Source organism: Lampetra fluviatilis, chromosome 67 (genome assembly GCF_964198595.1).
Source record: "Lampetra fluviatilis chromosome 67, kcLamFluv1.1, whole genome shotgun sequence".
Lineage (NCBI taxonomy): Eukaryota > Metazoa > Chordata > Hyperoartia > Petromyzontiformes > Petromyzontidae > Lampetra > Lampetra fluviatilis.
The window spans coordinates 5162239-5190078 of NC_136341.1; the positions used below are offsets into that span (position 1 = coordinate 5162239).

General features: G+C 54.9%; 2 protein-coding genes across 4 annotated transcripts in view; both read left to right on the forward strand.

The window, feature by feature from the left end:
• Nucleotides 1–5775, forward strand: part of LOC144952410 (cysteine protease ATG4A-like) — a 47808-nt gene extending 42033 nt beyond the window's left edge. The window contains exon 14 of the mRNA XM_078882805.1: nt 5771–5775. Coding sequence (XP_078738931.1) covers nt 5771–5775 — 5 coding nt within the window. The remainder of the gene's footprint in view (nt 1–5770) is intronic.
• A 44-nt stretch (nt 5776–5819) lies between these two features.
• DTYMK (deoxythymidylate kinase) lies at nt 5820–27244 on the forward strand. 3 transcript variants are annotated; one of them, XM_078882744.1, is made up of 5 exons: nt 5820–7192; nt 13636–13744; nt 16101–16191; nt 20083–20280; nt 27064–27244. In XM_078882744.1, exons 1-5 carry the CDS (start codon nt 7060–7062, stop codon nt 27172–27174), a joined length of 642 nt encoding a protein of 213 aa, XP_078738870.1. In that variant the 5' UTR covers nt 5820–7059; the 3' UTR covers nt 27175–27244. The 3 variants fall into 3 exon arrangements, with proteins under 3 accessions (XP_078738870.1, XP_078738869.1, XP_078738871.1); XM_078882743.1 differs by having other exon boundaries at nt 5943–7192; nt 27067–27244; XM_078882745.1 differs by lacking the exon at nt 5820–7192 and adding an exon at nt 7447–7599.
• The last annotated feature ends 596 nt before the right edge of the window (nt 27245–27840 follow it).

The following is a 27840-nucleotide window of genomic DNA, read 5'->3' on the forward strand; positions in this document are numbered from 1 at the left end:
CCCCTCTCCTCCCCCTATCTCTACCCCCCCCCCCCCTCTCTCCCCTATCTCTACCCCCCACTCTCTCCCCCTATCTCTACCCCCCCCCCCTTCTCTCCCCCTATCTCTACCCCCCCCCCTCTCTCCCCCTATCTCTACCCCCCTCTCTCTCCCCCTATCTCTACCCCCCCCTCTCTCCCCCTATCTCTACCCCCCCCCCCTCTCTCCCCCTATCTCTACCCCCCCCTCTCTCTCCCCCCTATCTCTACCCCCCCCTCTCTCCCCCTATCTCTACCCCCCCCCCTCTCTCCCCCTATCTCTACCCCCCCTCTCTCCCCCTATCTCTACCCCCCCTCCCCTCTCTCCCCCCCTTCTATCTCTACCCCCCCCTCTCTCCCCCTATCTCTACCCCCCTCTCTCCCCCTATCTCTCCCCCCTCTCTCCCCCTATCTCTACCCCCCCCCTCTCTCTCCCCCTATCTCTACCCCCCCCTCTCTCCCCTATCTCTACCCCCCCCTCTCTCCCCCTATCTCTACCCCCCCCCTCTCTCCCCCTATCTCTACCCCCCTCTCTCTCCCCTATCTCTACCCCCCTCTCTCCCCTATCTCTACCCCCCTCTCTCCCCCTATCTCTACCCCCCTCTCTCCCCCTATCTCTACCCCCCCTCTCCCCTATCTCTACCCCCCCTCTCTCCCCCTATCTCTACCCCCCTCTCTCTCCCCTATCTCTACCCCCCCTCTCTCCCCTATCTCTACCCCCCCCTCTCTCCCCCTATCTCTACCCCCCCTCTCTCCCCCTATCTCTACCCCCCCTCTCTCCCCCTATCTCTACCCCCCCTCTCTCCCTATCTCTACCCCCCCTCTCTCCCCTATCTCTCCCCCCTCTTCCCCTATCTCTACCCCCCCTCTCTCCCCCTATCTCTACCCCCCTCTCTCTCCCCTATCTCTACCCCCCCTCTCTCCCTATCTCTACCCCCCCCTCTCTCCCCTATCTCTACCCCCCCCTCTCTCCCCCTATCTCTACCCCCCCTCTCTCCCCCTATCTCTACCCCCCCTCTCTCCCTAACCAACCCCCCCCCCTCACTCCCCTATCTCTACCCCCCCCCTCTCTCCCCCTATCTCTACCCCCCCCCTCACTCCCCCTATCTCTACCCCCCCCCTCTCTCCCCTATCACTACCCCCCCCCTCTCTCCCTATCTCTACCCCCCCTCTCTCCCCCTATCTCTACCCCCCCTCTCTCCCCCTACTCTACCCCCCCCCTCTCTCCCTATCATCTACCCCCCCTCTCTCCCCCTATCTCTACCCCCCCTCTCTCCCCCTATCTCTACCCCCCCCCTCTCTCCCTATCTCTACCCCCCCCCCTCTCTCCCCTCTCTACCCCCCTCTCTCCCCCATCTCTACCCCCTCTCTCCCCCTATCTCTACCCCCTCTCTCCCCCTATCTCTACCCCCCCCTCTCTCCCCCTATCTCTACCCCCCCCTCTCTCCCCCTATCTCTACCCCCCCCTCTCCCCCCTATCTCTACCCCTCTCTCCCCTACTACCCCCTCTCTCCCCCTATCTCTACCCCCCCCTCTCTCCCCCTATCTCTACCCCCCCCCCCTCTCTCCCCCTATCTCTACCCCCCCTCTCTCTCCCACCCTAACTCTACCCCCCCTCTCCCCCTATCTCTACCCCCCCCTCTCTCCCCCTATCTCTACCCCCCCCCTCTCTCCCCCTATCTCTACCCCCCCCCCTCTCTCCCCCTATCTCTACTCCCCCCCTCTCTCTCCCCCTAACTCTACCCCTCCCCCCCCTATCTCTACCCCCCCCCTCTCTCCCCCTATCTCTACCCCCTCCCCCCCCTATCTCTACCCCCCCCCCCCTCTCTCCCCCCTATCTCTACCCCCCCCTCTCTCCCCCTATCTCTACCCCTCCCCCCCCTATCTCTACCCCCCCCCTCTCTCCCCCCTAACTCTACCCCTCCCCCCCCAATCTCTACCCCCCCTCTCTCTCCCCCTAACTCTACCCCCCCCTCTCTCCCCCTAACTCTACCCCTCCCCCCCCAATCTCTACCCCCCCCTCTCTCCCCCTATCTCTACCCCCCCCCCCCCTCTCTCCCCCTAACTCTACCCCCCCCCTCTCTCCCCCTAACTCTACCCCCCCCTCTCTCCCCCTAACTCTACCCCTCCCCCCCCAATCTCTACCCCCCCCTCTCTCCCCCAATCTCTACCCCCCCCCTCTCTCCCCCTATCTCTACCCCCCCCCCTCTCTCCCCTAACTCTACCCCCCCCCCTCTCTCCCCCTAACTCTACCCCCTCCCCCCCCTCAATCTCTACCCCCCCCTCTCTCCCCCTATCTCTACCCCCCCCTCTCTCCCCCTAACTCTACCCCCCCCTCTCTCCCCCTAACTCTACCCCTCCCCCCCCTATCTCTACCCCCCTCTCTCTCCCCCTATCTCTACCCCCCCCCTCTCTCCCCCTATCTCTACCCCCCCTCTCTCTCCCCCTATCTCTACCCCCCCCCTCTCTCCCCCTATCTCTACCCCCCCCCTCTCTCCCCCTATCTCTACCCCCCCCTCTCTCCCCCTATCTACCCCCCTCTCTCCCCCTATCTCTACCCCCCCCCCTCTCTCCCCTAACTCTACCCCTCCCCCCCCTATCTCTACCCCCCCCCTCTCTCCCTATCTCTACCCCCCCCTCTCTCCCTATCTCTACCCCCCCCTCTCTCCCCCTATCTCTACCCCCCCTCTCTCCCCCTATCTCTACCTCCCCCCTCTCTCCCTATCTGTACCCCCCCCACTCTCCCCCTATCTCTACCCCCCCTCTCATCCCCCCTATCTACCCCCCCCCCCCTCTCTCCCTATCTCTACCCCCCCCTCTCTCCCCCTATCTCTACCCCCCCTCTCTCCCCCTATCTCTACCCCCCCTCTCTCCCCCCTATCTCTACCCCCCTCTCTCCCCCTATCTCTACCCCCCCCTCTCTCCCCCTATCTCTACCCCCCCCCCTCTCTCCCCCGATCTCTACCCCCCCCTCTCTCCCCCTATCTCTACCCCCTCTCTCTCCCCCTATCTCTACCCCCCCTCTCTCCCCCTATCTCTACCCCCCCCTCTCTCCCCCTATCTCTACCCCCCCCCCTCTCTCCCCCTATCTCTACCCCCCTCTCTCTCCCCCTATCTCTACCCCCCCCCTCTCCCCCTATCTCTACCCCCCCCCCCCCTCTCTCCCCCTATCTCTACCCCCCCCCCTCTCTCCCCCTATCTCTACCCCCCCCCTCTCTCCCCCTATCTCTACCCCCCCCCTCTCTCTCCCCCTAACTCTACCCCTCCCCCCCTATCTCTACCCCCCCCCCTCTCTCCCCCTATCTCTACCCCTCCCCCCCTATCTCTACCCCCCCCCCCTCTCTCCCCCTATCTCTACCCCCCCCCTCTCTCCCCCTATCTCTACCCCTCCCCCCCCCTATCTCTACCCCCCCCCTCTCTCCCCCTAACTCTACCCCCTCCCCCCCCAATCTCTACCCCCCCTCTCTCTCCCCCTAACTCTACCCCCCCCCTCTCTTCCCCCTAACTCTACCCCTCCCCCCCCAATCTCTACCCCCCCTCTCTCCCCCTATCTCTACCCCCCCCCCCCCTCTCTCCCCCTACACTCTACCCCCCCCTCTCTCCCCCTAACTCTACCCCCCCCTCTCTCCCCCTAACTCTACCCCTCCCCCCCCAATCTCTACCCCCCCCCTCTCTCCCCCAATCTCTACCCCCCCCCCTCTCTCCCCCTATCTCTACCCCCCCCTCTCTCCCCCTAACTCTACCACCCCCCTCTCTCCCCCTAACTCTACCCCTCCCCCCCCTATCTCTACCCCCCCTCTCTCTCCCCCTATCTCTACCCCCCCCCTCTCTCCCCCTAACTCTACCCCCCCCTCTCTCCCCCTAACTCTACCCCTCCCCCCCCTATCTCTACCCCCCCCTCTCTCCCCCTAACTCTACCCCCCCCTCTCTCCCCCTAACTCTACCCCTCCCCCCCCTATCTCTACCCCCCCTCTCTCTCCCCCTATCTCTACCCCCCCCCTCTCTCCCCCTAACTCTACCCCCCCCCTCTCTCCCCCTAACTCTACCCCTCCCCCCCCTATCTCTACCCCCCCTCTCTCTCCCCCTATCTCTACCCCCCCCTCTCTCTCCCCTAACTCTACCCCTCCCCCCCCTATCTCTACCCCCCCCTCTCTCCCCCTATCTCTACCCCCCCTCTCTCTCCCCCTATCTCTACCCCCCCCCTCTCTCCCCCTAACTCTACCCCTCCCCCCCCTATCTCTACCCCCCCCTCTCTCTCCCCCTATCTCTACCCCCCCCTCTCTCCCCCTAACTCTACCCCTCCCCCCCCTATCTCTATCCCCCCCCCTCTCCCCCTATCTCTACCCCCCACCTCTCTCCCCCTAACTCTACCCCCCCCTCTCCCCCTATCTCTACCCCCCCCCCCTCTCTCCCCCTAACTCTACCCCTCCCCCCCCTATCTCTACCCCCCCTCTCTCCCCCTATCTCTACCCCCCCCCCTCTCTCCCCCTAACTCTACCCCTCCCCCCCCCTATCTCTACCCCCCCCTCTCTCCCCCAATCTCTACCCCCCCCCTCTCTCCCCCTATCTCTACCCCCCTCTCTCTCCCCCTAACTCTACCCCCCCCTCTCTCTCCCCCTAACTCTACCCCCCCTCTCCCCCTATCTCTACCCCCCCCCCCTCTCTCCCCCTAACTCTACCCCTCCCCCCCCCTATTTCTACCCCCCCTCTCTCCCCCCATTGCCTAACGCACCACTTGTAACCCCCTCTCTTTCCCCCCTATCTCTACCCCCTCCCCTCTTCCCCTATCTCTACCCCCCTCTCCCCCCCAACTTAATTAAGTAGAACGTGTTGTCTATATTTATTTAAAGTTGCGCATCTTGATGTGACGTCACATTTCTCAAACCCCCCTTCCCCCTCGTCACACATCGTCACAAATGTCTGACCCCCCCCCCCCACCCCCTAGGTTCGTGACGTCATTTATGGACGGCCCCTTATAAGCAGTCGCACCTGATGAAGGCCGCTTGTATTGCGATCGAAACGTCGTGGGGTTTTTTTTGCTTTAATTATTTTCAATTTGTTCTTTTTCATTTAATTTTATTATTTTTCATTTTATTATTTTATTATTTCCCTTCTACGTGACTTTACCGAAAGAACCAAGAAGATAAACGTTGCAAAGGGTTTCTAAGACATTCAAACACCAAATATAAAGCTTTTGCAAGGTTTATAATTGGGTATTAAAACCTTGCAAAAACCGAATATGGCAAAAACCTTTTGCATGGTTTATATTTGCTGTTTGAACATCTTACCGCATGTATTTATTGCCAAAAAGGGTAACACTTTTAAATTATTTTTTTGTCATATTCATTAACTTGAGTTATTATGTTTGATATTTATTTATTTGTATTATTGATGTTATTATTTTATTATTTCCCTTCTACGTGATGACTTTACCGAAAGAACCAACAATATTAATCCCTCGCGTAAACGAAAGTTTGAAATCGAAATTTCAGTTGAACCGGCTGAGTCCGGATCTTGCCGCTCGAGGTTTGTCAGTGGACGCGACCAAGTGGGTGGATGGCGTGGGGGGGGATTGTTTTATTTTGAATTCGCCGAGAGATACAAAGACAGCCGCGAATACGTTTACAAAACTTTTAAAGGTGAAATAACAAGCAAAATAATGCCGAATAATGGGGAGGGGAAGACAAAGACGGCTGTGGAAAGGAAATACGAAAGGAGCTGAAAGCTAGATGGGGGACATACCCCCCTTCTAGCGTAATGGACCCGATCAGTTTTCCCGCGCTTTTTTACCGTTATTGACCTCGGAGAGAGCGAGCGAGCGAGGGTGGATGGCAAGTGACAACATCGTCCACCTCCTCGTCACCCCTGAAGTCCGATTAGCGCGGTTGGGCTGCGTACGGTGCGAAGGAAATTCTAGGCACGCACCTCGTTCCCCCTTCGTTTCACCTCATTAACCCCGCCACTCCTTGTGCTTATCAACCTCATCTCATCGTCCACCACCTCATCACCACCTCACCCACCACCTTGTCCACCACACCCACCACCTTGTCCACCACCTTGTCCACCACACCCACCACCTCACCAACCACCCCACCCACCACCTCACCCACCAACTCATCGCCACCTCACCCACCACCTCACCCACCACCTCATCACCACTACCTCACCCACCACCTCACCCACCACTCATCCACCACCTTGTCCACCACTTCACCCACCACCTCGTCCACCACACCTTGTCCACCACCTCACCTCCACCTCACCCTCCACCTTGTCCACCACCTCCACCTCACCCACCATTTCACCCAACACCTCATCGCCACCCCGTCCACCACCTCACCTACCACTTCACCCACCACCTCACCCACCACCTCACCCACCACCTCACCCACCACTCATCCACCACCTTGTCCACCACACCTTGTCCACCACCTCACCTCACCTTCCATTTCACCCAACACCTCATCGCCACCCCGTCCACCACCTCACCCACCACCTCACCCACCACTCATCCACCACCTTGTCCACCACTTCACTCACCACCTCGTCCACCACCTCACCCACCACTTCACCCACCACCTCACCCACCACTCATCCATCACCTTGTCCACCACTGCACTCACCACCTCGTCCACCACCTCACCCACCACCACCTCGTCCACCACACCCACCAACTCACCCATCACCTTGTCCACCACACCTTGTCCACCACTTCACCCACCACCTTGTCCACCACACTTTGTCCACCACCTCACCCACCACCTCGTCCACCACACCTTGTCCACCACCACCTCACCCACCAACTCGTCCACCACCACACCTACCACCTCGTCCACCACCTCGTCCACCACCTTGTCCACCACCACCTCACCCACCATTTCACCCACCACCTCATCACCACCTCACCTCCACCTCACCCACCACACCCACCACCTCGTCCACCACATCCACCTCGTCCACCACCTCGTCCACCACCTCACCCATCACCTTGTCCACCACACCCACCACCTCGTCCACCACCTTGTCCACCACGAGGTGGAGGATGAGTGTGCGGAGAGGCGCCCTGCTGGTGCTGGAGGGCGCGGACCGAGCCGGGAAGTCCACCCAGGCCGCCCTCCTAGTCGACCACCTCCTCACCCGCGTCGGGGTGAACGCACAGGGCATGGCGTTCCCAGGTGAGGAGGTGGTGAGGGTGAGGGAGACACGGGGTCAGGTTAAAGGGGTGGAGGTGAGGGGTGAGGGAGACATGGGGTGAGGTTAAAGGTGAGGAGGTGAGGGGTGAGGGAGACATGGGGTGAGGTTAAAGGTGAGGAGGTGAGGGGTGAGGGAGACATCGGGTGAGGTTAAAGGTGAGGGGTGAGGGAGACACGGGGTCAGGGGTGAGGTTAAAGGTGAGGGGTGAGGTTGACACGGGGTGAGCACACAGGGCATGGCGTTCCCAGGTGAGGAGGTGGTGAGGGTGAGGGAGACACGGGGTGAGGGAGACACGGGGTGAGGTTAAAGGTGAGGAGTGAGGGAGACACGGGGTGAGGTAAGGGGTGAAGGAGACACGGGGTGAGCGCACAGGGCATGGCGTTCCCAGGTGAGGAGGTGAGGGTGAGGGAGACACGGGGTCAGGGGTGAGGAGGTGAGGGGTGAGGGAGACACGGGGTGAGGTTAAAGGTGTGGAGGTGAGGGTGAGGGAGACACGGGGTGAGGGCTATGGGGTGAGAGAAGGGGTACGGAGGTGAGGGTACAGGGTGAGTGCACAGGGCATGGTGTTCCCAGGTGAGGAGGTGAGGGTAAGGGAGACACGGGGTCAGGGGTGAGGAGGTGAGGGGTGAGGGAGACATGGGGTGAGGTTAAAGGTGAGGAGGTGAGGAGTGAGGGAGACACGGGGTGAGGTTAAAGGTGTTGAGGTGAGGGTACGGGGTGAGCGCACAGGGCATGGTGTTCCCAGGTGAGGAGATGAGGGTGAGGGAGACACGGGGTCAGGGGTGAGGAGGTGAGGGGTGAGGGAGACATGGGGTGAGGTTAAAGGTGAGGAGGTGAGGGTGAGGTAGACACGGGGGAGGTTAAAGGTGAGGAGGTGAGGGTGAGGTAGACACGGGGTGAGGGAGACACGGGGTGAGGGAGACACGGGGTGAGGTAGACACGGGGTGAGGTAGACACGGGGTGAGGTAGACACGGGGTGAGGTAGACACGGGGTGAGGTAGACACGGGGTGAGGTTAAAGGTGAGGTGGTGAGGGAGACGGGGTGAGGTTAAATGTATGGAGGTGAGGGGTGAGGGAGACAGCTGCCACTGGGGGTGCCCCTTGGCTAGACCCACACAGTAAACATCAATCCCCCCTGGCACATGATCGCTAGGAGATGTTAACTACCTCGCCTGGTCTACAGGAGGTCGTGGATTCGAACCCAACCCTGACAACGCCTGCTGCTGTATATTTGGAGTTTGCGTGTCTCTCTCTCATCATCACGGTGACTAGGAGATGTTGACTACCTCGCCTGGTACGCAGAAGGTCGTGGGTTCGATCACGACCCTCACGACGCCTGCTGCTGTACATGTGGAGTCTGCGTCTCTCATCAACACGGTGGCTAGGAGATGTTAACTACCTCGCCCTGTACACAGGAGGTCGTGGGTTCGACCACGACCCTGACGACGCCTGCTGCTGTATATTTGGAGTCTGTGTGTCTCTCTCTCATCATCACGGTGGCTAGGAGATGTTGACTACCTCGCCTGGTATACAGGAGGTCGTGGGTTCGATCCTGACCCTGACGATGCCTGCTGCTGCTGTATATTTGGAGTCTGCGTCTCTCTCTCTGTCTCTCTCCCCGTGGTCGCGTGGATTTTTATCTCTGGGTCCTCCGGTTTTTCCCCTCCACATTTAGAATCAACGTCACCACGTGTTTAGAGCAATTTGGCTGTTGCTATACATTTCCACGTGAGTGGGCCACTTCTTTGAGCTGTGATTATAACTCAGTGAGCCTTACCTGGTAAAATAAAAAAAAACTTTAAAATAAAGATAGTTTTATTCTAGTGTCTGTGTAGTACAGGGGTCCTCAAACTACGGCCCGCGGGCCACATGCGGCCCGCCGAGAACATTTATCTGGCCCATGGTCACTAATTGGGCTGCGCTTGTGAGCACTAATTGGGCTGTGCTGGTGAGCACTAATTGGGCTGCGGTGGTGAGCACTCATTGGGCTGCGCTGGTGGGCACTAATTGGGCTGCGCTTGTGAGCACTAATTGGGCTGCGGTGGTGAGCACTAATTGGACTGCGCTTGTGAGCACTAATTGGGCTGCGCTGGTGAGCACTAATTGGGCTGCGCTTGTGAGCACTAATTGGGCTGCGCTGGTGAGCACTCATTGGGCTGCGCTGGTGGGCACTAATTGGGCTGCGCTGGTGAGCACTAATTGGGCTGCGCTTGTGAGCACTAATTGGGCTGCGCTGGTGAGCACTAATTGGACTGCGCTTGTGAGCACTAATTGGGCTGCGGTGGTGAGCACTAATTGGGCTGCGGTGGTGAGCACTAATTGGGCTGCGCTGGTGAGCACTAATTGGACTGCGCTTGTGAGCACTAATTGGGCTGCGCTGGTGAGCACTAATTGGGCTGCGGTGGTGAGCACTCATTGGGCTGCGGTGGTGAGCACTCATTGGGCTGCACTGGTGAGCACTGATTGGGCTGCGCTTGTGAGCACTAATTGGGCTGCGCTGGTGAGCACTGATTGGGCTGCGCTTGTGAGCACTAATTGGGCTGCGCTGGTGAGCACTAATTGGGCTGCGCTGGTGAGCACTAATTGGGCTGCGGTGGTGGGCACTGATTGGGCTGCGGTGGTGGGCACTAATTGGGCTGCGCTTGTGAGCACTAATTGGGCTGCGGTGGTGAGCACTCATTGGGCTGCGCTGGTGAGCACTGATTGAGCTGCGGCGGTGGGCACTGATTGAGCTGCGGCGGTGGGCACTGATTGAGCTGCGGTGGTGGGCACTCATTGGGCTGCGCTGGTGAATGGTTCAATGGGCCAATTGACTGGACTTGCCCCCCAGGCCTAAGGCTGCCAGCCCTCCCCTGGCTGCGCTTGACTGGCTCTCCCTCCCTCAGCTCCCTCACTTGCCCCTCGGCTCCACTCCCAGTGATGAGTAAATGATAGAGGGGTAATAACAGAGTGATCTCTGATCTCTGGAGGGGCTGCCTGCTGTTTTCCCGTGCTGGTCAGTGACAGACAGCCGAGGAGTAGGAAACCCAATTTAAATGACAGTAAGTGCATTTATATTCTGATTGCTATTCAGTTGTATGAGGTTATATATGTTGTATGTTGTGTAAGCCCCGGTTCATACTGTTGCGATCTCTGAGCAGTGCGAGTTCAGCCATATGCTTGTATGGCTGAACTTGCATTAGATTCGGAAGAAAAAAGGCACATGTGCCTTCTTTTTTCCTGCAGTGGAATCGGATCGCATGGGTCTTCTCCCCCATGCGATCCGATTCCTATGCGAGTTCGCAGATCGCACTGCGATCTGTGAACAAAACTGCAGGTGTAATTAACTTTTTAATGGCACCCGCACCAGTGTGAGCCTGGGGTGAAAGCGGAGTTCCCCCAATCAGACTGCATTGATGGGCAGTGCAGTCTGTATGTCTCTGTGTGGGCAAAGTTATTGCTGGTATATTGTTTTTGTAGTGCTGTATATATATAGGTATTTTACTAATAGCAATTTTGACTCCCTAGGAAACAATGATGTCAAGAAAGAGAAAAATTGACTCGGAGTGTAGGATATTCAAAGAACAGTGGACTTATGATTACTTTCTCATGCAGTACAAGGAAAGAGCTGTGTGTCTGATATGCCAGAATATAGTGTCTGTGTTCAAAGAATACAATTTACGTCGACACTATGAAACTCAACATGAAGATAAATATGATTGTTTGGTCGTAGAAGTGAGAAAAGATAAAATATTAAAACTGAAAAATACATTAACAACTCGGCAAAATACTTTTGTGAAGCAGAAACAGCTAAATATTTCATCACTGCGAGCAAGTTTGCAAGTTGCCAAGCTAATAGCGTGCACTGGCAGACCATTCGTGGAGGGAGAATTTGTTAAAGGATGCCTTCTTTCTGTTGCCAAAGAGACGTGTCCAGAGAAGGCCGATTTATTTAGTACAGTGAGTCTTTCAGGACCTACAATTACACGGAGGATTGAAGAAATGGGAGACAATTTGCATCAGCATTTGCAAAACTCCGCAAAAAAACTTTCCTATTTTTCCTCGGCACTCGACGAAAGCAGATGTTCGTGATTCTGCACAACTTTTAATTTTTATTCGTGGGACGAATGACTATTTCGAAGTCACAGAAGAGCTTGCTGCACTGCAAAGCATCAAAGGAACAACTACAGGAGAGGATATCTATGAAAAAGTTTGCCAGACTGTGAATGGTTTGGAGCTGAACTGGGCTAAACTAGCCAGTGTGACAACTGATGGTGCTCCTAGCATGGTGGGGTCTAAGAAAGGAGTAATTGCTCACTTTAACCAAGAGATGGACAAACATAACCATTCTCATCCAATAGCCATACACTGCCTCATCCACCATCAAGCGCTGTGTAGTAAATCACTGAAGTGGGACTCTGTTATGAAAATTGTGGTATCTTGTGTTAACTTCATTAGAGCTCATGCACTAAACCACGGACAATTTCAGGAATTTCTGTCTGAGCTAAATGTTGACTATGAAGATGTTCTGTACCACACAGAAGTCCGTTGGCTGAGTCGAGGGAGAGTTTTGAAACGTTTCTATGACTTACTTCCACAGATTACAGCTTTTCTGCTTTCAAAAAACAAAGAAGTACCAGAGCTCAATGATGCAGAATGGAAATGGCACCTTGCCTTTCTGACAGATGTAACAGATCTACTCAACAGTTTCAATGTGCAACTTCAAGGAAAGGGGAAGCTCATCTGTGATATGCAATCACATGTCAAAGCATTTGAAGTAAAATTAGGCCTCCTCATCAAACAAGTGAAGGAGGAAAACTTCTGCCATCTCCCCACAACTCAAAATCTGTTAGCGGAAAAACCATTGGTTGCATTCCCAAACAAAACATGTGTGGATTCACTGAAAAAATTGCAAAAGGAGTTCCAATTTAGATTTAAAGAGCTTCATCTCCATGAACAGGACATACAGCTTTTCCGTAACCCATTTTCTATTGACATTGAAAATGTGGATACAATTTACCAAATGGAACTGGCTGAACTGCAGAATTGTGACTCTCTGAAAGACGCATTCAAGTCAAGCAGCCTTCATCATTTCTATGCATCTCTCCCCGCTGAGACGTATCCTCATCTCAGGAACCATGCACTCAAAATGGCAACCATCTTTGGCAGCACGTATGTCTGTGAACAGACCTTTTCCAGAATGAAACATTTGAAATCTCCAACCAGATCTAGACTAACGGATGCACACTTGCATCACTTGTTACGACTAGCAGTGACAAATATGGAACCGGACATTGACCATCTCATTAGCCAAAAGCAGGCCCATAGTTGCCATTGAAATACTGGCAAGTTTGTTGATTTAACTTTACTTGTTCTTCATTTTAAATATTGTATTTGTTCCCGTTTTGTTTCTTCACTTCAAAATAAGATATGTGCAGTGTGCATAGGAATTTGTTCGTAGTTTTTTTTAACTATAGTCCGGCCCTCCAACGGTCTGAGGGACAGTGAACTGGCCCCCTGTTTAAAAAGTTTGAGGACCCCTGGTGTAGTAGGTTCAAAGAGACTTGGACTACGTAGTCGGAGGCACACATATTTATTAACCGTTCCACTCTATACAGGCCAAGGTATACGACACTCGAAGGGGTATCGGCCCCTTCACCCGTCTAACAGGGAGATCCCACGATCTCTATCCCGGCTAGCTACTCCCAGCTCCTCCACTACAGAGCTAGGGGAGGCTCGCTGACCCAGCTCTGGCCAAGCTGGGATCACGGCACCCTGAGTCCCCAGACCGCCTCTTACAAGAGCATCGGCTCTGGGCTCTCGGGGCCACGCCACTGGCTTGCCCTGGTCGCTCCTTAGAAGGACGGCGATCCAGGGGAGTCCCAGGGCCTATCTAGCCGGTCTTCACTCTTCGCTGGCTTAAGCTGAACACTGAACCCCGAGCCCACCGGCTCACCGCCTTGTATAGCAACTCCACCACCGAGGGATGGGGCCGTTGGGGATCACAGCGCCGTTTGAGCCCCCCCAGGCTGAACGTTGCGGACGTGGATGTTAAGCATCCTTCCGTGTGCGGCATCACCACCCCCGGTGTGTTTGTTCGCCCTCCCGTAACACCTCTACATCTGTGTTGTGTGGAACTCTTTGTCTGTGTTGTGTGGAACTCTGTGTGTCTGTGTGTATGTGTGTGTGTGTATCTGTGTGTGTGTATCTGTGTGTGTGTGCGTGTGTGTGTGTCTGTGTGTGTGTGTCTGTGTGTGTGTGTATGTGTGTGTGTATGTGTGTGTCTGTGTGTATGTATGTGTCTGTGTGTCTGTGTGTGTGTGTCTGTGTGTGTGTATGTGTGTGTGTGTATGTGTGTGTATGTGTGTGTGTGTATGTGTGTGTGTGTGTGTCTGTGTGTGTGTGTGTCTGTGTGTGTCTGTGTGTGTGTGTGTGTGTGTCGCAGACCGCACAACGCACATAGGCCAACTGGTGAGCTCGTACCTGCAGCGCAACGTGGAATTGGATGATCACGTTGTCCACCTCCTCTTCTCCGCCAACCGATGGGAGCGAGCGTACGCACACGCACGCACACGCACGCGCACACGCATGCACACGCACGCACACGCACGCACGCGCACATGAACGTACGCATGCACACGCATGTATGCGCACGTACGCATGTACACGCACGTACGCATGCACACGTACGCACGTACACGCACGTACGCATGCACACGCACGTACGCATGTACACGCACGTACGCATGCACACGCACGTACGCATGCACACGCACGCACGCGCACATGCACGTACGCATGCACACGCACGTACGCACGTACACACACGTACGCGCACACGTACGCACGCACGGTGAGCACACGGGAAACACGAAGGGTGGACGGGACAAGCAAGGACATGGGGTGACTCAAAGGGGAGACATGGGGACATCGCCACCGTGGTGGCGAGATGTTGACTACCTCGCCTGGTGTACAGGAGGTCGTGGGTTCAATCTTTACCCTGACGATGCCTGCTGTACATTTGGTGTTTGTGTGTCTTTCATCATCATGGTGGCGAGATGTTGACTACCTCGCCTGGTATGCAGGAGGTCGTGGGTTCGATCCTGACCCTGATGATGCCTGCTGTACATTTGGAGTTTGCGTGTCTTTCATCATCATCATCATGGTGGCTAGGAGATGTTAACTACCTCGCATGGTATGGAGGAGGTCGTGGGTTCGATCCCGACCCCTGACGCCTGCTGCTGTATATTTGGAGTTTGTGTGTCTTTCATCATCATCATCATGGTGGCTAGGAGATGTTGACTACCTCGCCTGGTATGCAGGAGGTCGTGGGTTCGATCCTGATCCTGATGATGCCTGCTGTACATTTGGAGTTTGCATGTCTTTCATCATCATCATAATGGTGGCTAGGAGATGTTGACTACCTCGCCTGGTATGCAGGAGGTCGTGGGTTCGATCCTGATCCTGATGATGCCTGCTGTACATTTGGAGTTTGCATGTCTTTCATCATCATCATAATGGTGGCTAGGAGATGTTGACTACCTCGCCTGGTATGCAGGAGGTCGTGGGTTCGATCCTGATCCTGATGATGCCTGCTGTACATTTGGAGTTTGCGTGTCTTTCATCATCATCATCATGGTGGCTAGGAGATGTTAACTACCTCGCCTGGTGTACAGGAGGTCGTGGGTTCGATCCCGACCCCTGACGCCTGCTGTATATTTGGAGTTTGTGTGCCTTTCATCATCATCATCATGGTGGCTAGGAGATGTTAACTACCTCGCCTGGTATCCAGGAGGTCGTGGGTTTGATCCCGACCTTGACGCCTGCTGCTGTATATTTGGAGTTTGTGTGTCTTTCATCATCATCATCATCATGGTGGCTAGGAGATGTTGACTACCTCGCCTGGTATGCAGGAGGTCGTGGGTTCGATCCTGACCCCGATGATGCCTGCTGTACATTTGGAGTTTGCGTGTCTCTCATCATCATCACGGTGGCTACAGACACAGTGCGCTAACCACTGCACCACCACTCCCCACACACACACACACACAGTGCGCTAACCACTGCACTACCGCTCCCCGCGCTACACGGATACACAGAGACACGTGTCTGTACATCTTTGTCTACGTTTCTGCGTGCGCGTGTCTATATGTGTCTGTGTGTCTCTGTGTATGAATGTGTGTGCGTCTGTGTCCATCTCTGCTTGTGTCTACTTATCCGCGTGTGTGTCTATGTACATCTCTGTGTGTGTTGATATGTCTATGTATTTCAAGTTGGCACAGTAGTGGGGAGCGATGGGTGTAGCGGTTAGCGCTACGCTGCGCTACGAACCTGGCGACCCGGGTTCGATTCCCGCTCACGGCCAACACCGCTGACGATTGTCTGAACTGGTCCTGGGCCTCCCCTAGGTCGACTCAGCCTCAGATGAGTACCTCGTGCGGTGTGTAGTAAACATCGCCACTGGGGAGACAAAGGCGGTCTGGCGTGGTGCTGGCCACCCACCCCCTCGTGTGCCGTTCCGGCCTTCATAGGTGCTCGCTAACAGCTCTTGCCTCTACAGTCTGTTAGGGCTACACGGGGGACCTTTGTTTTTTTTTGTGATTATCTCAAGTTGGCACAGGAGGGGTCGTGCATCGGGCCAGTCATCTCAGTCAGTCGACCGGTGCCACCTGGATCTCCCCCGTGACCTCCTGCCAGCGGGCGTTCGACACTTTCACGTGGTAGCCTCAACGTGCACCCAGCCTGGCACGAGCGCCGTGCTGACGTCACCGCCACTTGATGGCGAACGGCGGCGGTTGTTGTTGTTGTGTGTATCTCCATGTATCTGTGTGCGCGGGTCCATGTACATCTCTGCGCGAGTCTGCGTGTCCATGCGATGTGCCGGCGTATCTCCCGTGTCTCTCTGCCCAGCTCCCTGATTCGGGAGAAGTTGCAGGCGGGAGTGACGCTGGTGGTGGATCGTTACGCGTTCTCCGGCGTCGCCTTCACAGCAGCCAAACCGGTACGCTCCCAACGCGGGTACCCGCACACACACACACGCGCCTGTGTGTGTGTGTGTGTACACGCGTGTGCGTGTGTGCGTGTGTAATGAAGGTCGTTGAGGCGACTTCTGGAAACCGGTCGTTTATTCAACTTTGCATTACTGACAGGCAGCGTGAGAGGGATAGATAGAGAGAGAGAGACACACCGCCACGTGGCAGCCTGGACCACGTGGCAGCCTGGACCACGTGGCAGCCTGGACCACGTGGCAGCCTGGACCACGTGGCAGCCTGGACCACGTGGCAGCCTGGACCACGTGGCAGCCTGGACCACGTGGCAGCCTGGACCACGTGGCAGCCTGGACCACGTGGCAACGTGGCAACCCGGAGCCCCGCTCCCACGTGGCCCCCTTCCTCCGTTCGTTCCCGTTCTGACCACGTGTCGTTCGTCTCCACCCCTATTTAATGCCCGGGTCACATGGTACGTTTCCACCAATCCTGGTTAGCCTCCGTGGAATATTCCAGGCTCCCTCGTAGGCTCCCAGGACCACGCCCCTGACTCGTCTCCCCATTGGCTGTGGCCAAAGCCAGCAGGGCCAATCATCTACTTGCAGCTGTCACCTTTCCATGACGTCAGGACCACGCCCCTGACTCGTCTCCCCATTGGCTGTGGCCAAAGCCAGCAGGACCAATCATCTACTTGCAGCTGTCACCTTTCCATGACGTCAAGACCACGCCCCTGACTCGCCTCCCCATTGGCTGTGGCCAAAGCCAGCAGGACCAATCATCTACTTGCAGCTGTCACCTTTCCATGACGTCAGGACCACGCCCCTGACTCGTCTCCCCATTGGCTGTGGCCAAAGCCAGCAGGGCCAATCATCTACTTGCAGCTGTCACCTTTCCATCACGTCAGGACCACGCCCCTGACTCGCCTCCCCATTGGCTGTGGCCAAAGCCAGCAGGGCCAATCATCTACTTGCAGCTGTCACCTTTCCATGACGTCAGGACCACGCCCCTGACTCGCCTCCCCATTGGCTGTGGCCAAAGCCAGCAGGGCCAATCATCTACTTGCAGCTGTCACCTTTCCATGACGTCAGGACCACATCCCTGACTCGTCTCCCCATTGGCTGTGGCCAAAGCCAGCAGGGCCAATCATCTACTTGCAGCTGTCACCTTTCCATGACGTCAGGACCACATCCCTGACTCGCCTCCCCATTGGCTGTGGCCAAAGCCAGCAGGGCCAATCATCTACTTGCAGCTGTCACCTTTCCATGACGTCAGGACCACGCCCCTGACTCGCCTCCCCATTGGCTGTGGCCAAAGCCAGCAGGGCCAATCATCTACTTGCAGCTGTCACCTTTCCATCACGTCAGGACCACGCCCCTGACTCGTCTCCCCATTGGCTGTGGCCAAAGCCAGCAGGGCCAATCATCTACTTGCAGCTGTCACCTTTCCATCACGTCAGGGCCACGCCCCCTAGGCTTCCCCCCATTGGCTATGGATTAGGACCGGCAGAGCCAATCATCGTGACGAGTTGTGATACGTCAGTGAGCCGGGTATATCCTCACGTTACACATGCATCTTCTTGGTTCTTTCGGTCAAGTCATGTAGAAGGGAAGTAATAAAATAATACAAATAAAACATAATAAAATACAATTCTCACGACGTTTCGGCCACAACGCAAGCAGCCGTCTTCAGGTGAAGACCAGGTCTGTCGGGGAGACTGCGTCTGAATGAAACACCACCAGGCTTGGAGCGTATATTTAAGCTGGGTTGGAAGGGGGGAAGGGCGCCTTGACAAAAGAATTTGCATATCAAGAGGAATTTAGCATATTTATGGGAAATGCAGATATGTGATTAGTACTGCTTGCGAAATGCGTAGGAGGTGGGCGGGGGGGTTTCAAAGTCATATTATGCCCGTGCATTATGCAGGATTAGCAGCATCAAAGGGAGGGGATAGGGGTTAGCATTAACAAAGGGAAGGAATGTTAATAGTATGTAGCTGCAGTAGCTAAACAACAACGTAAAAAACTAAAGTATAAACTACATAGTATCATCAGTATACTAAATATACTCTCAAATAAGCTGAGCTACTAACGGTAAGTCATACATTACAATTCTACGTCGCAAAAAATATAATATGCTTCCAGCTAAACGTTTTTCCCTTACGTCACACGGGTTCTACCCCGTACTATATAATGCCACCCTATACCTTAGAATAGACGTGTACACGCGTGTGTGTGCGTATGTGCGGGGAGCGTCATGGAGGAGGCTAGTGAAGGACGCTGCTGCTACTGGGCAGGCGGAGGGAGCGACGCTCACAACAACGAGCGGAGAGGCGGGCGGATAAAACGCAGAGAGTTGGCACAGTAGTGGGGGTACAGCTGGTGGTGCATCTGCAAGTCATCTCGGTCAGTCAACCCGTGGCACCTGCTGGGTCTGTCCCGTGACCTCCTGCACCTAGCCTGGCACAGCAGTCAACCCATGGCACCTGCTGGGTCTGTCCCGTGACCTCCTGCACCTAGCCTGGCACAGCAGTCAACCCATGGCACCTGCTGGGTCTGTCCCGTGACCTCCTGCACCTAGCGTGGCACAGCAGTCAACCCATGGCACCTGCTGGGTCTGTCCCGTGACCTCCTGCACCTAGCCTGGCACAGGGGGTACAGCTGGTGGTGTATATGCCAGTCATCTCAATCAGTCAACCCGTGGCACCTGCTGGGTCTGCCCCCGTGACCTCGTGCACCTAGCCTGGCACAGCAGTCAACCCATGGCACCTGCTGGGTCTGTCCCGTGACCTCATGCACCTAGCCTGGCACAGCAGTCAACCCATGGCACCTGCTGGGTCTGCCCCCGTGACCTCGTGCACCTAGCCTGGCACGGGCGCCGTGGTGACGTCACCGCCACTTAGTGGCGAATGGCTGTTGTGTGCGTGCGATCGCGTTTGATTGATTGTGCGTTTGATTGATTGCGCGTTTGATTGATTGTGCGTTTGATCGATTGCGCGTTTGATCGATTGTGCGTTTGATTGATTGTGCGTTTGATTGATTGTGCGTTTGATTGATTGTGCGTTTGATTGATTGCGCGTTTGATTGATTGCGCGTTTGATTGATTGCGCGTTTGATTGATTGCGCGTTTGATTGATTGCGCGTTTGATTGATTGCGCGTTTGATTGATTGCGCGTTTGATTGATTGCGCGTTTGATTGATTGATTGCGCGTTTGATTGATTGCGCGTTTGATTGATTGCGCGTTTGATTGATTGTGCGTTTGATTGATTGCGCGTTTGATTGATTGTGCGTTTGATTGATTGCGCGTTTGATTGATTGCGCGTTTGATTGATTGCGCGTTTGATTGATTGCGCGTTTGATTGATTGTGCGTTTGATTGATTGTGCGTTTGATTGATTGCGCGTTTGATTGATTGCGCGTTTGATTGATTGCGCGTTTGATTGATTGCGCGTTTGATTGATTGCGCGTTTGATCGATTGCGCGTTTGATCGATTGCGCGTTTGATCGATTGCGCGTTTGATCGATTGCGCGTTTGATTGATTGCGCGTTTGATTGATTGCGCGTTTGATTGATTGCGCGTTTGATTGATTGCGCGTTTGATTGATTGCGCGTTTGATTGATTGCGCGTTTGATTGATTGCGCGTTTGATTGATTGTGCGTTTGATTGATTGTGCGTTTGATTGATTGCGCGTTTGATCGATTGTGCGTTTGATTGATTGCGCGTTTGATTGATTGTGCGTTTGATTGATTGCGCGTTTGATTGATTGCGCGTTTGATTGATCGCGCGTTTGATTGATCGCGCGTTTGATTGATCGCGCGTTTGATTGATTGATTGCGCGTTTGATTGATTGCGCGTTTGATTGCGATTGCGTATGATCGCGCTTTCGATTTGATTGCGATCGCGTTTAGGGCTTTGACCCCGAGTGGTGCCGCCACCCGGACGTGGGCCTCCCGCGCCCCGACCTGGTCCTCTTCCTCTCCGTGTCGCCGGGCGACGCTGAGCAGCGTGGTCGCTACGGCGACGAGCGCTACGAGCGAGCCTCCTTCCAGCAGCGTGTGCTGCAGCGCTACGACGAGCTGGCGCGAGACCCCACGCTCAGCTGGGAGGTGAGCCACCACCACCACCACCGTGTACATGACGCAACCACCACCACGCACATGACACCACCACTACCACCACCATCGTGTACATGACACAACCACCACCACCGTGTACATGGCACAACCACCACCACCGTGTACATGACACAACCACCACCACCGTGTACATGACACAACCACCACCACCGTGTACATGACACAACCACCACCACCGTGTACATGACACCACCACCACCATCGTGTACATGACACCACCACCACCATCGTGTACATGACACCACCACCACCGTGTACATGACACAACCACCACCACCGTGTACATGACACAACCACCACCACCGTGTACATGACACAACCACCACCACCGTGTACATGACACAACCACCACCACCGTGTACATGACACAACCACCACCACCGTGTACATGACACAACCACCACCACCGTGTACATGACACAACCACCACCACCGTGTACATGACACAACCACCACCACCGTGTACATGACGCAACCACCACCACCGTGTACATGACACAACCACCACCACCGTGTACATGACACAACCACCACCACCGTGTACATGACACAACCACCACCACCGTGTACATGACACAACCACCACCACCGTGTACATGACACAACCACCACCACCGTGTACATGACACAACCACCACCACCGTGTACATGACACAACCACCACCACCGTGTACATGACACAACCACCACCACCGTGTACATGACACAACCACCACCACCGTGTACATGACACAACCACCACCACCGTGTACATGACACAACCACCACCATCGTGTACATGGCACAACCACCACCACCGTGTACATGACACAACCACCACCACCGTGTACATGACACAACCACCACCACCGTGTACATGACACAACCACCACCACCGTGTACATGACACAACCACCACCATCGTGTACATGCCACCACCATCGTGTACATGGCACAACCACCACCACCGTGTACATGACACAACCACCACCACCGTGTACATGACACAACCACCACCACCGTGTACATGACACAACCATCGTGTACATGCCACCACCATCGTGTACATGGCACAACCACCACCACCGTGTACATGACACAACCACCACCACCGTGTACATGGCACAACCACCACCACCGTGTACATGCCACCACCATCGTGTACATGGCACAACCACCACCACCGTGTACATGACACAACCACCACCACCGTGTACATGACACAACCACCACCATCGTGTACATGACACAACCACCACCACCGTGTACATGACACAACCACCACCATCGTGTACATGACACAACCACCACCACCGTGTACATGACACAACCACCACCATCGTGTACATGACACAACCACCACCGTGTACATGGCACAACCACCACCATCGTGTACATGACACAACCACCACCACCGTGTACATGACACAACCACCACCACCGTGTACATGCCACCACCATCGTGTACATGACACAACCACCACCACCGTGTACATGACACAACCACCACCACCGTGTACATGACACAACCACCACCGTGTACATGGCACAACCACCACCATCGTGTACATGACACAACCACCACCACCGTGTACATGACACAACCACCACCACCGTGTACATGACACAACCACCACCGTGTACATGACACAACCACCACCACCGTGTACATGACACAACCACCACCACCGTGTACATGACACAACCACCACCGTGTACATGACACAACCACCACCACCGTGTACATGACACAACCACCACCATCGTGTACATGGCACAACCACCACCACCGTGTACATGACACAACCACCACCATCGTGTACATGACACAACCACCACCACCGTGTACATGACACAACCACCACCACCGTGTACATGACACAACCACCACCATCGTGTACATGACACAACCACCACCGTGTACATGACACAACCACCACCACCGTGTACATGACACAACCACCACCATCGTGTACATGACACAACCACCACCACCGTGTACATGACACAACCACCACCACCGTGTACATGACACAACCACCACCGTGTACATGACACAACCACCACCACCGTGTACATGACACAACCACCACCACCGTGTACATGACACAACCACCACCACCGTGTACATGACACAACCACCACCACCGTGTACATGACACAACCACCACCACCGTGTACATGACACAACCACCACCACCGTGTACATGACACAACCACCACCACCGTGTACATGACACAACCACCACCACCGTGTACATGACACAACCACCACCACCGTGTACATGACACAACCACCACCATCGTGTACATGACACAACCACCACCGTGTACATGACACCACCACCACCACCGTGTACATGACACAACCACCACCGTGTACATGACACCACCACCACCACTCACTGTGTCACTCACTGTGTCACTCACTCACTCCCACTGTCACTCACTCCCACTGTCACTCACTCACTACACTGTCACTCACTGTGCCACTCACTCACTCCCACTGTCACTGTGTCACTCACTCACTACCACTGTCACTCACTACCACTGTCACTCACTGTGTCACTCACTCACTCCCACTGTCACTGTGTCACTCACTCACTACCACTGTCACTCACTACCACTGTCACTGTGTCACTCACTACCACTGTCACTCACTCACTACCACTGTCACTCACTCACTCCCACTGTTACTCACTGTGTCACTCACTCACTACCACTGTCACTCACTGTGTCACTCACTACCACTGTCACTCACTAGCACTGTCACTCACTGTGTCACTCACTACCACTGTCACTCACTGTGTCACTCACTGTGTCACTCACTGTGTCACTCACTACCACTGTCACTCACTGTGTCACTCACTGTGTCACTCACTACCACTGTCACTCACTACCACTGTCACTCACTGTGTCACTCACTGTGTCACTCACTACCACTGTCACTCAGTGTCACTCACTGTGTCACTCACTACCACTGTGTCACTCACTGTGTCACTCACTGTGTCACTCACTACCACTGTCACTCACTGTGTCACTCACTGTGTCACTCACTACCACTGTCACTCACTACCACTGTCACTGTGTCACTCACTCCCACTGTTACTCACTGTGTCACTCACTCCTCCCACTGTCACTCACTACCACTGTCACTCACTCCTCCCACTGTCACTCACTGTGTCACTCACTCACTGTGTCACTCACTACACTGTCACTCACTGTGCCACTCACTCACTCCCACTGTCACTCACTGTGTCACTCACTCACTACCACTGTCACTCACTGTGTCACTCACTCACTGTGTCACTCACTCCCACTGTCACTGTGTCACTCACTCCCACTGTCACTCACTGTGTCACTCACTCACTCCCACTGTCACTCACTGTGTCACTCACTCACTACCACTGTCACTCACTGTGTCACTCACTCACTACCACTGTCACTCACTGTGTCACTCACTCCCACTGTCACTCACTGTGTCACTCACTCACTACCACTGTCACTCACTCCTCCCACTGTCACTCACTGTGTCACTCACTCACTACCACTGTCACTCACTGTGTCACTCACTCACTCCCACTGTCACTCACTGTGTCACTCACTCACTACCACTGTCACTCACTGTGTCACTCACTCACTCCCACTGTCACTCACTGTGTCACTCACTCACTACCACTGTCACTCACTCCTCCCACTGTCACTCACTCACTCCCACTGTCACTCACTGTGTCACTCACTCACTGTGTCACTCACTCCCACTGTCACTGTGTCACTCACTCCCACTGTCACTCACTGTGTCACTCACTCACTCCCACTGTCACTCACTGTGTCACTCACTCACTACCACTGTCACTCACTGTGTCACTCACTCACTGTGTCACTCACTACCACTGTCACTGTCACTACCACTGTCACTCACTGTGTCACTCACTCACTACCACTGTCACTCACTACCACTGTCACTGTGTCACTCACTACCACTGTGTCACTCACTGTGTCACTCACTCACTCCCACTGTCACTGTGTCACTCACTCCCACTGTCACTCACTGTGTCACTCACTCCCACTGTCACTCACTGTGTCACTCACTCACTACCACTGTCACTCACTACCACTGTCACTCACTGTGTCACTCACTCACTCACTGTGTCACTCACTACCACTGTCACTGTCACTCACTCCCACTGTCACTCACTGTGTCACTCACTCACTACCACTGTCACTCACTCCTCCCACTGTCACTCACTGTGTCACTCACTCACTACCACTGTCACTCACTGTGTCACTCACTCACTCCCACTGTCACTCACTGTGTCACTCACTCACTACCACTGTCACTCACTGTGTCACTCACTCACTCCCACTGTCACTCACTGTGTCACTCACTCACTACCACTGTCACTCACTCCTCCCACTGTCACTCACTCACTCCCACTGTCACTCACTGTGTCACTCACTCACTGTGTCACTCACTCCCACTGTCACTGTGTCACTCACTCCCACTGTCACTCACTGTGTCACTCACTCACTCCCACTGTCACTCACTGTGTCACTCACTCACTGTGTCACTCACTACCACTGTCACTGTCACTACCACTGTCACTCACTGTGTCACTCACTCACTACCACTGTCACTCACTACCACTGTCACTGTGTCACTCACTACCACTGTGTCACTCACTGTGTCACTCACTCACTCCCACTGTCACTGTGTCACTCACTCCCACTGTCACTCACTGTGTCACTCACTCCCACTGTCACTCACTGTGTCACTCACTCACTACCACTGTCACTCACTCCTCCCACTGTCACTCACTCACTCCCACTGTCACTCACTGTGTCACTCACTCACTGTGTCACTCACTCCCACTGTCACTGTGTCACTCACTCCCACTGTCACTCACTGTGTCACTCACTCACTCCCACTGTCACTCACTGTGTCACTCACTCACTGTGTCACTCACTACCACTGTCACTGTCACTACCACTGTCACTCACTGTGTCACTCACTCACTACCACTGTCACTCACTACCACTGTCACTGTGTCACTCACTACCACTGTGTCACTCACTGTGTCACTCACTCACTCCCACTGTCACTGTGTCACTCACTCCCACTGTCACTCACTGTGTCACTCACTCCCACTGTCACTCACTGTGTCACTCACTCACTACCACTGTCACTCACTACCACTGTCACTCACTGTGTCACTCACTCACTCACTGTGTCACTCACTACCACTGTCACTGTCACTCACTACCACTGTCACTCACTGTGTCACTCACTACCACTGTCACTCACTACCACTGTCACTCACTGTGTCACTCGCTGTGTCACTCACTGTGTCACTCACTACCACTGTGTCACTCACTGTGTCACTCAGTGTCACTCACTACCACTGTGTCACTCACTGTCACTGTGTCACTCACTACCACTGTCACTCACTGTGTCACTCACTGTGTCACTCACTGTCACTCACTACCACTGTCACTCACTGTGTCACTCACTGTCACTCACTACCACTGTGTCACTCACTGTGTCACTCACTGTGTCACTCACTACCACTGTCACTCACTGTGTCACTCGCTGTGTCACTCACTGTGTCACTCACTGTGTCACTCACTACCACTGTGTCACTCACTGTGTCACTCACTACCACGGTCACTCACTGTGTCACTCACTGTGTCACTCACTACCACTGTGTCACTCACTGTCACTCACTGTGTCACTCACTACCACTGTCACTCACTGTGTCACTCACTGTGTCACTCACTGTGTCACTCACTACCACTGTCACTCACTGTGTCACTCACTGTCACTCACTACCACTGTCACTCACTGTGTCACTCACTGTGTCACTCACTGTGTCACTGTCACTCACTGTGTCACTCACTACCACTGTCACTCACTGTCACTCACTGTGTCACTCACTACCACTGTCACTCACTACCACTGTCACTCACTGTGTCACTCACTACCACTGTCACTCACTGTGTCACTCGCTGTGTCACTCACTGTGTCACTCACTACCACTGTGTCACTCACTGTGTCACTCACTACCACTGTGTCACTCACTGTGTCACTGTCACTCACTACCACTGTCACTCACTGTGTCACTCACTACCACTGTCACTCACTGTGTCACTCACTGTGTCACTCACTGTGTCACTCACTACCACTGTCACTCACTGTGTCACTCACTGTCACTCAGTACCACTGTCACTCGCTGTGTCACTCACTGTGTCACTCACTGTCACTCACTACCACTGTCACTCACTGTGTCACTCACTGTCACTCACTGTGTCACTCACTGTGTCACTCACTGTGTCACTCACTACCACTGTCACTCACTGTGTCACTCACTGTGTCACTCACTACCACTGTCACTCACTGTGTCACTCACTGTGTCACTCACTACCACTGTCACTCACTGTGTCACTCACTACCACTGTCACTCACTGTCACTCACTGTGTCACTCACTACCACTGTCACTCACTGTGTCACTCACTGTGTCACTCACTACCACTGTGTCACTCACTGTGTCACTCACTGTGTCACTCACTACCACTGTCACTCACTGTGTCACTCACTGTGTCACTCACTACCACTGTCACTCACTGTGTCACTCACTGTGTCACTCACTGTGTCACTCACTACCACTGTGTCACTCACTGTGTCACTCACTGTGTCACTCACTACCACTGTCACTCAGTGTCACTCACTGTGTCACTCACTACCACTGTCACTCACTGTGTCACTCGCACTGCAGCAGGTGGATGGCACGGGGAGTCCAGAGGAGGTCCACCAGAGGATCGTGCCACTCGCCACCCGTGCCATCCAGCAGGCCACCACCAGCCCCATCCTGCCCCTGTGGGCATAGCCACCACCACCTCCACCTCCACCACCTCCTCCTAGGCGTCACCCAATGCCTAGGCGTCACCCAATGTGATCATGCACATTGGGTGACGCCTAGGCATTGGGTGACGCCTAGGCATTGGCAGCCTAGGCATTGGGTGAGGCCTAGGCATTGGGTGACGCCTAGGCATTGGGTGACGCCTAGGCATTGGGTGAGGCCTAGGCATTGGGTGAGGCCTAGGCATTGGGTGAGGCCTAGGCATTGGGTGAGGCCTAGGCATTGGGTGACGCCTAGGCATTGGGTGACGCCTAGGCATTGGGTGGGGTCTAGGCATTGGGTGACGCCTAGACATTGGGTGACGCCTAGGCATTGGGTGGGGTCTAGGCATTGGGTGACGCCTAGACATTGGGTGACGCCTAGGCATTGGGTGAGGCCTAGGCATTGGGTGAGGCCTAGGCATTGGGTGAGGCCTAGGCATTGGGTGAGGCCTAGGCATTGGGTGACGCCTAGGCATTGGGTGACGCCTAGGCATTGGGTGGGGTCTAGGCATTGGGTGACGCCTAGGCATTGGGTGAGGCCTAGGCACTGAGTGAGGGCCTAGGCATTGGGTAGGTGCCTAGCCCTGCCTACAAGAGAGAGGTCCCATCCAGGCAGGCTCCAGCCGCTGACAGCGCTACAAATGGCCCCTTG

Excerpts from the sequence above, each read along its gene's own strand:
- DTYMK (XM_078882744.1), top strand. The coding sequence starts at position 7,060 with ATGAGTGTGCGGAGAGGCGCCCTGCTGGTGCTGGAGGGCGCGGACCGA. Across the intron at positions 7,193-13,635 it reads ACAGGGCATGGCGTTCCCAG|ACCGCACAACGCACATAGGC; the intron begins GTGAGGAGGTGG and ends TGTGTGTCGCAG. Across the intron at positions 16,192-20,082 it reads CCTTCACAGCAGCCAAACCG|GGCTTTGACCCCGAGTGGTG; the intron begins GTACGCTCCCAA and ends GATCGCGTTTAG.